The 13,131-nt window shown below is 47.2% G+C and overlaps 1 protein-coding gene across 1 annotated transcript; it reads left to right on the top strand.

Annotated features, from left to right (window-relative positions):
- Window positions 1-4,280: 4,280 nt before the first annotated feature.
- On the top strand, window positions 4,281-7,054 carry FIGNL1 (fidgetin like 1). The gene is given in 18 exon segments (XM_066326850.1): window positions 4,281-4,677; window positions 4,680-5,237; window positions 5,240-5,263; window positions 5,266-5,313; window positions 5,316-5,410; window positions 5,412-5,555; window positions 5,557-5,640; window positions 5,642-5,681; window positions 5,684-5,865; window positions 5,867-5,948; window positions 5,951-6,060; window positions 6,063-6,224; window positions 6,227-6,252; window positions 6,254-6,320; window positions 6,323-6,383; window positions 6,386-6,450; window positions 6,452-6,494; window positions 6,497-7,054. Coding segments are annotated over 18 exon segments (2,094 nt in total). The 5' UTR covers window positions 4,281-4,478; the 3' UTR covers window positions 6,601-7,054.
- The last annotated feature ends 6,077 nt before the right edge of the window (window positions 7,055-13,131 follow it).

Raw genomic sequence — 13,131 nt, 5'->3', positions numbered from 1 at the left:
ATTCATGCCAGATGCACTGTAAGAGGCCCAGCTTCCCCACTCATACCAAGCCAGTGCCCTGCTTTTCACCACCAAGGACTATTTTTCAATGTGTTCTTCAAATTACTTTGCAAATGGGAGTTTGCAAATTTTCCTGCAGGAAGTTTCTTCCTCAGCAGCAAGAGTCTGAAAAATACCTGGCCATGCCCAGGGCCAGTGCTGACCCCTCTGCGAAGTTCTGCACAGTGCTGCAGCTGGATGTGCCGCTGGAGACACCCGCCAGCTTTGGCTTTGGCTTGCAGTTCCAGTGCCATCATGTAGGACAGGGACGAGGTCATGGCATCTGTCCTGCCTGGCTGCAGCCTGCCTCCCCACGGCTGCTTTCCTCCCTTCCTCTGTGCAATCCCGGGGAAATCGGGCAAGCATGCCTTGGGAAAAATTTGATGGCAGCAGCGTCACAAACTATTTGAATGTTAGCCCAGTTGGGTCTGAGATGATAGCTTGCATACCAGCACAGACAGTTTAATGTGCTGTCTGCACTAATGGCATAACAAGCCTGATGTATATCAAAAACCTGACAGTAACTGCAGAAAGATTCCTCACGGGAAATGAAATGTTCACCCACACAGAAGCGTCTCTGTTAATACCAGAGGTGTAACTGCAGCTTAGAGTGTTAATTTGCCTCTAGATTGATATGCTAATTTCAACGTGGGTTGGTGTGATCCAGATGGGGACTCCACCACCTCACTCCGTTCACGGGATACTTCCACATGGACCACCATCTTTTGCCCTGTAAAACTGTGTCATTCACCTTGTCCTTGTCAGAGCTGTTCTCCCAAAAAGGCCCCAGCAGCAACTGTTGTTTTCGGGAGTGTTTGACAGTGATTCCCTTCTGACATTGCCGTGGTAGCCGTGGTGGCCCCGCAGCCGGTGCCACAGGGGTAGAGATGGAGTCGGTGGCCGTGGAGGCCGAATGCTCATGTGCCTAAGGGCCAGGTACCCACCACTGGCTGCGAAGTCACCGCTAGGGTTAGTGCTAGGGCTTTGTGCCATCACTGATGGAACCTGCCTCCTGTGGAGCCCGTCCTGCACGGGGGGCTGCCGCCAGGGACAGAGCCCGGGACGCCACTGGCGCGGCTGCCTGGGAGCTGAGCAAAGAGAGCTTTCTGACTGCCAGGAGAGGAACACAGCGGGCAGCTGGGGAACGCTGATGGGAGGTGGCCGGCCCTGCCGTTTCGGGAAGCCAAAGTCGAGTTTGACACAGCAAGAGCCACAGTACTTCTGCTCCTTCAGTCACCGAACTGAAGGTGAAGACCTCGCCTGCCTCACAGAAGCCGCACGATTCCATTTGCTACTGCTACTGCTACTGAAAATGGCCTGTACAGGCAAAAAAGATGAAAGAGCCTCTTACATCCTCCAGCCTCTCCCTTCTCGGCTGCTCTGACCGTCAGCTGAGGAACCAAGCCTTGATCAGAAAGATTTTACCGAAGCGTGTGAGCAGGGCTGGCAAGGCGCGGGAGCCGAGACACCGGCACTCGGGGGAACGCCCGGTGCCGCCGGCGGGGGCTTCGGCGGGAGACGGGGGAGGGACTCGGGAAGGACGGGGGGGACACGCCGAGGAGACACGGGACAGAGCCGAAGGGAGCACGCCGAGGGGACGGAGGGCTCCGGGAGGGAACACGGCGGGGGAACGGGGGAAGGACCCGCCGGCCCCCCACAAAGCACGCGCGCGCCACTCCACGCGCCGCGCTCGGTGCGGAGCCGGCCCCGCCTCCCAAGGCACGGACCCAGCGCCCATTGGACTGCGCGGGCCTCAGGCGCAGCCAATGGAGAGCGGCCGCTCTGCCGCGCGCCGTCCCTCCCAGCGCTGCGGGTGACGTCGACGCAGCGAGCCCGCCCCTCTCCGGCTCGGCCCGGCCTCCCGACCTCTGATTGGCTGCATCTCCCGGAGCGCTGTTATCCCATTGGCGGGCGGGGCCGGGCGGGGAGCGGGCGCGCGCGGTTCGCGGAGGCGGCGGCGGCCGGTGGGTGCGGGGCGCGGGAGCGGCGGGGCCGGGACTGGGGGAGGGAGCGGGAGGGAGCGGGAGCGGGAGGGAGCGGGAGCGGGAGCGGGCCGTGGGCTGCGGGCCGCACTGCCGCCCTCACTGCCGTGCCCTGAGGGGCCGCCCGCCCCCGGCCCGCGCTCCTCAGCTGAGGGGCATGCTGCCGGCTGCCTAGGGGCGGCGAGGGCTCAGCCGTGCCCGGGCGGCTTCCCGGCCGGATTCCTGGCCTGAGGGCAGCGCAGGGGCGGGTGTGCTCGCGTGTGCAGGCAGCGGCACCAGCGGCGGCTCCCGCCCGCCCCGCGCTGAGGCGAGCACGCAGCCGAGTGCCAGATCCATTGGTGGCAGGGCTCGGATACAAGCCCAGCTCCAGGCGTGCACACCAAGAAGGATTTCCCCCTCTGGGAACAGTTCTGGCGGAACGTGTGTGCGTGTGACGCTCTTGGAGAGAAGTTGAAAGGCTGTGAGGACAATTAATATGGATTAGGCTAGGGGGAGGGAGTGATGCTAGACGATGATTAAGATGTATATAAATAACAAAAGGGTGGGCATCGAGACGATGGGTTCAGGCTTTTCTTGGTGGTGCCCAGAGGCAATGGACAGAAACTTAGGCACAGGGAATTCCACCTGGATATGGGGAAGAACTTTTCCTGTGGGAGTGACAGCACTGGAGCATGTTGCCCAGAGAGGCTGTGGAGTCTCCCTCACTGGAGATACTCAAGAACTGTCTGGACACAATCCTGTGCCATGTGTGCTGGGATGACCCTGCTTGAGCAGGGAGGTTGGACCAGATGGCCCACTGTGGTTTCTTCCAACCTTCCCTATTCTGGGATTCTGTGGAAAATCAAACTGAAATTTCAAACTGGTTACCACTTTTCACTTGTTATGACCTTCCCTCAGTGCTATGAAGGTGGCCACTGAATCCTTAAGAAAGTGGTGGTGAACTTGAGATTTTATGTTCTGAATTATGGAAGTATTTTATGGGGGCAAATACATACTATTAAACTTTTCCTGAACTTACGCTTTTATGTCACTAAAGATATTTTTGATTCAACAGTTACCAAATAAAATTATTTGCACAGTGACAGCTGTTTAGAGAAAAGAACTGAAAGGCTGCAGCCTTTTATGTCTTGTTCACCTCTCGCTCAGCTATGGATGATGATGTGAGTTTGTATCAGATTCTCCATGTGCAAGTTAGACTTCCCACACTGCAAAGCTGGCAGTACCTTTTCAGAGAGAGTCTTACTTTTGTGGTTTTGTTTGTTTTAATTTGATTTGCTTGTTGAGGTGCTGGATTTGCAGGTAAAATGTATTTTGACTTTTCTAAACAGCTTTACAAATTTGGGCTGTAGTAAAAAAAAAAAATTCAAACCAAAATGATTTACATCCTTGTTATTGATCATGTGTGTAACCATATAAGCATATGAGCAATAATCATACTGTGCTCTCTGTTGTCTAATGCTGATGCCAGACATATTGCAAATAATTAGGGAGGACACTCCCACATAGCCTGGATTCCTTCAGTTCTGTGTCCCCAGTCTGACATGAAGGTTGCACCTGTACCTTCATCTGCACTCCTACACAGTTCACAGCTGATCCAGAAGGTTGCTGCTTGACTCTTACTCTGTTGGGAAGGTGCAGAATGTATGGACATGATACTTTGCAGAGAAAGAAGATACATCATGAATGTGAGCAAATCACTTGAAGTCAAACAAAATATTCTTCCTGAGCCAAATGTCACCTCTCCTATTTCTAAAAAAACCTCCAGCACTAAAGGAGTTTAAATTCTGCTTTCTGAAATTGAGAAACAAGCATTGCTTTAAACACACAAGAGCTTTGTTTCTCTAAGGTGTAAAATGGGGGCATTTTAGTGCCTTCTAAATAGAAGTAGTTTTGCACATTTGCTGTTAATCTGTAATATTTTCTTAATCTGAAATTTGCTACATTCAGGATTTTTCATTCCATTTCTATCTCCCCTTGGAGACACTGCACACAATTTTACTTACTAGCTTAATTGTTTCATTTTTATTACCATCACTGTAATAATTGAAATCATTCTGACAGTGGTGTATCCTCGGTCCTCTGCTGCACTGTGCCATATTCTGTCAAATAAGAATGAAAGCCCTGGTGATTTCATTAACAAGGCCAGTTTTCGCTTGGCCATCTGTTACCATTCTTTGCAGCCTACTTACCTCCCCAGGAGACCTCTGGTTAGAAGCAAACTCTTTTTTTCTTCTTTTTTTTTTTTTCCCACTTTTTTCTTTCTGTGGATAAGGAAGAAAAGAGAACCTAAATGCCTTTGCACCACAAGCTGGTTGCTTTTTGAAAAGTGTAAAGTGTCCAGACTGGATAAAGTAGCTTGTGAGACCTCCTGCTCTGTTTCTCTTGGTTAAAATAATGTGATTTTTCCTGTGTAAGTATTTAGGAAAGGGGGGAAGCAGCTGGTGCAGTTGGTGTGAAATGGCATTTTGTAGCTGCAGGTATTTTCTGTCTGTTGCAGTGTCGGCGATGGAGGCCCCTGCCCCCAGCGCCGTGCACCTGAGCGACTGGCAGGAAAGTCACTTTGCTGTCACCTCTGGCACCTGCACGCCCGGGCAGAAGGCAGATGGATACCGTGCCAAGATGCTGCGTGTTCAGTATGCATGGGCAAACTCCGAGATCTCCAGGCCTGTGCTGCCAACCTGTTCAAGAAGTACGTGGAGAAATACTCTGCGATTATTGACTCTGGCAACGCGGAGACTGGCTTGAACAACTATGCGGAAAACATTTTGACTTTGGCAACATGTCAGCAAAGTGACAGTGACAAGTGGCAATCTGCCTTGACAACAGATAATGTGTTTCAGTTAAAGTGTGTGCAAGAGAGGATGCAGGCTGGCAAAATTTTCCAGAGCTCTCAGATGGCACCAGCAGATGCCCTTGTACGAGCTGATAAAGGGGTCAGTGCCTCCACTGCTCCAACTCTTCCTAAACTCGATGTCTTCAGCAGTGCCGGGGAGACTGAGCTCAGTGCTGGCTCAGCAAAAGGTGCGAGTCAGGGACCAGGTCTTCTTGGGCATCCCTCATCTTCCAAGTCTCATCAAAGCAGTGTGCCTCCTGTGACCAAAGCTTCAGACACACTTCCTGCCGCTTTCAGCCTCCTTAAGCAAACAGTTCATCCGGGTTTCCAGGCAACTCCGCTCTTTGGAAGTAAAGAAGCTACTAATAGTAGTTCTCTGAAATGTTAGGTAACTGTTGTGATGGACAAAACTTTCTCTTTTCAACCAGTCAGCTGTACCTGCCTGGTCTGCAAATTCTGGCAAAGAAAAGCATTCTATGGTTTGGCTGATGAATGCAGCACAGCTATTCCTAGCCTTGCTCCGTGTCAGGCTTCCATTTCTACAGAAACGAATGGTTTTTTCAGGGCAAAGAAACAGAAATGAAGAGAGCAGTGCTCCTGGGTTCAAAACTGCAAAGGAACAGCTCTGGATGGATCAGCAAAAGAAATCTCAAAACCAGCGTACGCCCATCTCGTCATATGGAGGTGTAAAAAAATCCCTGGGGTGCAGGCAGGTCTCGGGGGTCCCTTCAGCAAGTTTGTGCCTCCAGTTCCAAACAAGATGGAAGTGAAAATGGAGGAGCACAGTTGTAAACCTCATGGAGGGGAATCATCAGACCCATCGCTGCCTGGGATGAACGGCTGAAGAACATAGAACCAAAGATGATGAGCTTCATCATGCACGAGATCATGGACCACGGGCCTCCGGTCAGCTGGGATGACATTGCTGGAGTGGAGTTTGCCAAAGCTACCATTAAAGGAAATCGTGTGGTGGCCATGCTGAGACCAGACATCTTCACTGGCTTGCGTGCGTCCTCCAAAAGGAATTCTTCTCTTTGGCCCCCCTGGAACTGGCAAGACCCTCATAGGCAAGTGCATCGCATGCCAGTCTGGAGCAACTTTTTTAGCATCAGCGCCTCCTCCCTGACTTCCAAGTGGGTGGGCGAGGGGGAGAAGATGGTGCGGGCGCTGTTCGCTGTGGCGCGGTTTTGCCAGCAGCCTGGCAGTGATCTGTCATCGACGAGATCGATTCCCTCTTGTCCCAGCGCGGAGAGGGGGAGCACGAGTCCTCCAGAAGAATAAAAACTGAGTCCTGGTGCAGTTAGATGGCGGCTACAACCTCCTCTGAAGATCGTATCCTAGTGGTTGGAGCAACAAATCGACCCCCCCAGGAATTGATGAAGCTGCCAGAAGGAGACTGTGAAGAGACGTACATCCCTCTCCCAGAGGCTTCCGCCAGGAAGCAGATTGTCAACCGGCTGATGGCATAAGGAGCACTGCTCTACTGAATGAAGAGGAAATTGAATCCATTTAGTCAGAAATCTGAGGGTTTCGGGGGCAGATATGACACAGCTCTGTCGGGAAGCTTCTCTGGGCCCCATCCGCAGCCTGCAGTCCTATGGACATCACGACCATCACGCCGGACCAGGTGCGGCCCATCTCATCCTGGACTTTGAGAGTGCCCTGAGGACGGTGCGGCCCAGCGTGTCCCCCAAGGACCTGGAGCTCTATGAAACCTGGAACCAGACCTTTGGCTGTGGCAGATGAACTGCATCACAGCTGTTTGACAGGAACCCTTCAGGGCTTCGGCACTGCCGCTTGTTAAACCTGTGGCAATTTAGTGTATCTGCACTTCACTTTGTTTCTGTCCTGGAATTAAACCTCCTTATGTTGTACAGGCAGCTGTGCAGCCTCTGGCTGAGGCTTTGCCAGCTGAAAAAACCGTGAGGAACTGCTGGTCATGATACGAGAAATTGCTGAACAGCAGTGGCATTGAGAGGCTGACAGAATTTACAGATTGCTGGGAGAGATGGAAAGATTTCACTGATGTTTAAGGAGAAGGTTATCAAACCTCACAAATATTTGAAAGGAATATTGGGGAAATCTTGCAAGGTCCACCCATGCTGTATCAGTAAGGCTTTCGAGTAATAGCAGAAATACCCATTTTGGGTAGGGGTATTGCAAAGCTGGGATGGATGAGGAAGAGTAATTAGAGGTGCTTTGTTTGGGTGGAGACAGGAGCAGAGGGAGGAGAGGGTGGAGGTGGATGTGGACTTGCATGGAAAAATGGAAGAGGGGACAAAAGATGAAGGTCTTGAGCATTGTTCTTGTCTGACAGTCTTTTGACTCATCACTGCAGTTAATCCCAGCTTCCCATTAAACACTTTTTTTTGATGATTTTCTGCTTGACTTTGCTTTCTGTGGTACATCAGCATGTGTGGGGGTGTTTTATTGGGAGGTCTGGACACTTGCAGGTGGAGAAGAGGCCATGGGTCACAGGGGCTTTAGGATCTGGGTCCAGCTGTGGGGTAGCCAGTGTGGGCAACCAGGTGCTGTAGGGATCCAAAACTGACTGCCAAACTAAAGGCTGGACAAGCTGGCAAGGAGAAAAAACAGGATTTGGGAAGAGCCCCCAGTGGCAGGATAAAGGTGCCCAGAGTCTGGGCATGGGTATTTGATAAACTTAAATCCTGTGGCAGTGTCTGAAGGTTCTGTGAGTGAGGTGTCCTTGTGAAACTGGGGAGTGTGGGGGCTGTGTCACACACTGGTGACCTCGGTGCTGTGAGGCTGGAGCTGAGGACAGGGTGGGCTGTGGGTGGTTTGTGGGGCTGCATTTGTGTGTGTGTGTGCTGGGAAAGACACTGCTCCCTCTCTGTCCTTGTCTGTGTGTGGGTGTGTTTGTATGCACTGGTCTGGATTAGGGGCTCAGCCTTGCTCCTGGCTGGACCCCCAAGCATAAACAGCAGCAGCTGCATCCATCAAATGAAGATGGAAGATGCCTTACTCTGAGGAGTGTTGGGCTCTAGTGGTCAGGAAGGAAAAATCCCATGTCCCAACGCCTCCCAGGTTCCACTGCTCCTTAAAAAGTCCTCATGTATCAGTGGTAAAATTCCTGGCTGGCTTGTGTTGGCATTCATACCTAAGGCATGACAGAATGCACAGGCTTTTATTCACATGATCTGTCCTTGCCCACTGGCTGAGCAGAGCTGCCTCTGGAAGGAAATAAATGGAGATTTTTTCCTTTGGATTCTGTTGTCAGTGTGGTAGAACTGGCTGCTCTGCTATCTGTGCTTAATTTTCAATTTTCTAAAGAACTTTTTCTCCTGTTAGGGAAAATGCAGAGTTTAAAACCTGCTCTTCCATAGATTTCTCTGAAACTGGAGGAATGCTGTTTAACCAGCATTTTTAAAAGACATTTGGAGACTACAGAGCCCAGGAGACTACCGTGAGCCTTGAATTCAGAATAATTTGGAAGGCTTAGAATTTCTTAGAGCTCATCCTGATTTAAACAAATGAATCAGTTTTATTCATAGCTCAAAATATATTCATAGTTTTTTGTCAAGTCTGATATATATTAGAAATTGTTTTGCAGAGACATAAAATTCAGGTATGGGAATTTATCTTCATTTTTGAAATAGTGAAAATAAAATTTTAGATTATTTTGTAATAATAAATGTGTGGGGTGGTCCAAACCATTTGACTTTTGTGCCACTAGGGCAAAGATTATGAGATTAAGTCTGTTCTACAAGTTCAGTTTTGGAGAGGTATAAACACATAGTAGGTAAGATTTTTGCTCTCTCCAAACATTTATTTAAATTTATTGTTCAGTCAAGTGAATGAAACACTTGAGAATTTTAATTGTTTAGTCAAATTAAGGGTTGCTCAAGGATTAATAAATGCCTTATATATGATTAAAATTGTCTTCTTCTGGGAATTACTCTGGTGTGCTGTGTGAGCATTCTGTGCTCTTCTCTGTGTCTGAATTTTCACATTTTAATGGAAGTGCTCTACAGGGAGGACCAGTGAAAATCCACATGGTGACAGAGAATGAAGCTCCTCCTGAGGTAACAAGGACTGGGACAAAAGTCCCGTGCCTCTGCATTTGTCTCCTGCAAAATGGAAGTTGTCAAACATAAAAGTTGGAACCAGACAAGGTTGTTCTTCCTCCTAATTTTTAGGTTATTCATTTATTCATTACAAGAATTACATGAACATGCTGATTTTTTAAAAAAAAAGGATTTTAAGGAAACACACAGAAATAGTGAAAGGGCATTAGGTAAAGTTTATTGTGTTTTAGTAATGATGCAGGTGACACAACCTTCTCTTCAGCCATGTAGCATTTCTTTGGACTTTGCTGCAGAGCTCAGGGCCAGCAGGACTTGCAGTGTCAGCCCAAGATGAGTTTCATCACCCTCTGTAAAAGTGCCACCACACAGTGACTGCCAGGAACATAATTTCACAAAATACAGAAAATTGCACAGGAATAGGGCATGATTGTAATTTAAGGGAAATGGTGCAGATAAATCCACTTTAATGGATCTGTTTAGTGTATGCAGAAACCTATGTACTTCATTATTTATTCTTTTTGGCTGGCTGATCTTTGGAAGAAGAAATGTAGGACTCTGGTTTTGTGGTTCAGCAACATTGGGTGCACAATCTCAGTTTCTTTTAAAGGTAAATAATTGCAGTCCTGGAGAAGTCAGGTCTTATTAATAAACAAGGCAATTCAAGCTCTCAGTGCATCTTGGATTTGAGTTAGCTAAATTGTTTCAGAGCTGTATGAAGTCCCCCGGGGCATTTTCATTTGCAGAAAACTGTGCCAACACATGTAAGGGAAAAAGCTGATGAGGCAGAAATGGTCATCACCTGCTAATGGCAAGTGAAACCAGACTGACCTCTTAAGAGCATCACTAGGATTGTCCTTTGGAAACAAGGCAATTTCCTTCTAACAGAAATTATGGAACTGGTCACAAGCCAATGTGACACTGGAAAACCAGCCCACCAAACAATCCAGCATGGGCTGTCCCCTGGGCCACAGTCATCTGCTCCATGGTCTGCTGGAACCAGCTGTGCCCTGCCCCATGGAGGCCACTCCTGCAGCCCTCCCCTGCTGAGACCTTCACACCTGCACACAGCACAGAACAAGTCATGTAAAAGTGGGCCTTAGCAAAGATACAGACACAATATTCCCAAAGTCCACATTTCTTAGCCTTGCTTTTTAATATTTTATTACCATTCTATACCTTACCTTTATAAAATCAGTCATGTAAGATGCTGTAGATACAAGCAGCTGTATCTACAGGTGTCTAGTATGATTTTTTTTTCCCCATTTGATGAGAAACTTCATACAACCTTGGGTCATAGCTGTGAAGCCAAAATAACATTATCACAGAGTTATAGGTCTGGAAAGGACTATAAGAAATCCTCAGATTCCCACTTTGTGGACGGCAAATTAATTTTTGTGATTCCTGGTGCATGTTTTCCCTGGTTTGTTCTTTAAAACCATTCAGTACTTCTAAAAACCTCTTTTCGGACTTCATTCCCAGACCAGTGATATTATCACACTCTATCTTTGAATGATGGCATCTACTGAAATACACCAAGTCCAGAGTCGTAAATGTGTTAGCCATTAATAAAGAGGATCGCCTGGATTCTTCTTTAGCCAGATTGAAGGTGAGTAAAGTTCTTCCCTAATGTGATGCAAGTGTCCTGGCTCTTATCCTGTCTGTATTGCTCACACACAGACATGGGGAAAGGTTTAATCATCCCCTTGGTAGCAGGTACCTGGAAGAGTTGAGATGTGTCATCATTCAGCACTACAATACTACCTGTACTAAGTAAATGTCACTCTTCCACTCCTTTTAATAGTTTTCTCTTGGTTAGTCTTCTGATCACTCCTGTGTGCTCATCTCTCCTTAGTGTTGATACCCCAAATGACAGTGCTCATCAGTGATAAGGGACAAAACTGGAGCAGAGCAGGACGGACTATGGGTGCAGGATGATAGATAGATAGATAGAACTTTTCAGTGTATTGTTCATTTTCAATAAAGTTGTTCTGAAGTTGCTGTGTTTTTCCATCTTGCCCAGGTTGGTTTCAACAGTAAAGTTACACAGAGGAGCTTCCTTCTTTCATCACAAATAGTCATCAATGAATCCATCCTCACTGCTGCAGGGAAGACCCAAGTGAAATCTCTGGCAATGCCTTGTTGTTTGGCTCTTAATGCACTTTTATTATGGCTTTGCAACAAACTGGACAGGGGTGTTAGAACAATTTAATAATTTCTGTCTTCAGAAAATATCATGAGAAAGGCTCAGAGCAGTGTGTCCTGTGTCCATATTCCCAGATTACCAAGGCACATAACCTGTTCTAAAGGAATATTAAGTTGTTATCTTGTGGCAAAGATGGATCAGTAAACAAAAGGCAATATTGTTCTCTTCCAGAAGCTGAGGGTCAAGGAAAGTGAATGAAAGCTGCAGGGATGCTGTAAAGACACCAGATCTGCTTTCTGGCTAGGGGAGGAGATGATGCAGTGCTTCCTCACTGTAGGTCACTGAGGAAAAGGGGAACGACTGCCCTTTCTTCACCCAGGCATGACTGGAGTCGTTAGCTGGGCAGGGAAAGGGGGGAACAGAAAAGGGGAACCTTCAGCTGTCCAAGCTCAAGCAGGGACAAGGCTGTTCTGGATGTCATTTGGGTTCAGCATCACAACCACCAGCTCATGGGTGCAGCTGAGGTGATCTCTGATTCCCAAACAACACCCTGAGCCCAAGAGAGCCCCTCTGTTTGAGCTGGGTTGGTTTATAGTGGTCAGGGGTAGGGTGGCATCTTGTGTTCTGTCCTGCCTCTGATCTTATCACATCCTCCTTTGGCTACAGTGCCTGCAGCGTAATCAAACACAGCCAGGCTGCTCTGAGGCTTTCCACCAAAGCCACATGAGAAAAGCTCCCAGGAGCTCAGGCGTTCCCCTAAACTGTGCTGATAGAAAATTCCAGTTTCAGATTAGTTTGCCTGGTTTTGGAACTGGCTTCCTGCAATCTGAAATTCTGGGGTTTGTAAAATGGAAACACCTGAGCACCAAGAATTAAATGATGGCCAGCCTGCTGATGCAATGCTCTGAAATACTGTCTGGAACAATTGTGTGTTCACAGGAAAAAAAAAAAAAAAAAAAAAAAAAAAAAAAAAAAAAAAAAAAAAAAAAAAAACAAAAACCAAAACGCAGCTCACTTTTTTCTTTTCAGAAGTAGATCACAAAATCCTGGTCAGTGGCCTGTGAAAATTCCTACCCAATTCTTACAGGTTTTGAGTTCTGTACTATGGGTTAAAATGAAATAAGATTAAATTGCCTAGGCTTCTGCTTTTAAATTTAGGGTGGTTTTTATGACTTTTGATTACTGGTGTTAGTAAAACTGTCTCTTTATAACTTTTGCCTACAGCCAAAGGTAAGTGTGTCTGTGCCAGCTGGGGCAGTTCCACCTAAATCTGTTGTGTAGGATCATTTTGATTAATAAATGTCCCCAGTCCCAAATATTTCTCAGTGGTGGTGAAGACCTACAAGTCTGTTTTCTCCTTTCCCAAATGAGTAATTTTATTTTGTGGCACTTGCAACTAGTGACTGCTTCTCCTTGCTGGACTGATGTAACCAGTGAGATTTCTTACAAGAGTTGGTATGAAATGGCTCATGCTCACACACTTAATTCAATATTCTGAAGGAGAACTTATTTGACCTATGGATTTTTTTTTTTTTAACCAAGTATGGAAAGAAAAAAGAGGAGGAGAAAATATTGACATTGGGAGCTTGAATTCACTTGATGTATTGTATTTTTTGCACACCAATTATTTGCACTACAGAATGCATATAGAGCTGGTGTAGTAAGGATATAGCCATTTACACAGCATTATAGAAACTCCTGGTTTTTCTTAAGTGGTGGACAATTGTTTTCCAGAGAGGGCATGAATTCTGGAAGCTGGTGTCTGCAAGATATTCTGGTGCCAGATTCTCTTAATAAAAAATAGAGAAAATTCAAACAGAATCAACAGAGAAAATTGAAAAGTACTGTGAGTGGGGAGATCGATTCCATGTACAGACACAAATTAACATATACTTTCAGGCTGTTTTGTCTTTGATGATGCATTTTTCATTAGCTGTCAATGGCTTAATGTTATATAAAACCATACGTTTAGTGGTGATGGCACAGAACAGGAAAAGAAAACTCCACTTTCAAGAAGGTCACAGAATCTCTGAGCTGGCGTAGTTACAAGTGCAGAGAAAGAAGCAGCTTGTTGTGACAATTCTGTGA

This window comes from Sylvia atricapilla, chromosome 1 (assembly GCF_009819655.1).
Source record: "Sylvia atricapilla isolate bSylAtr1 chromosome 1, bSylAtr1.pri, whole genome shotgun sequence".
In the NCBI taxonomy this organism is placed as follows: domain Eukaryota; kingdom Metazoa; phylum Chordata; class Aves; order Passeriformes; family Sylviidae; genus Sylvia; species Sylvia atricapilla.
Note: the sequence above shows the minus strand (reverse complement) of the source record. Positions and strands in the feature narration are given on the sequence as shown.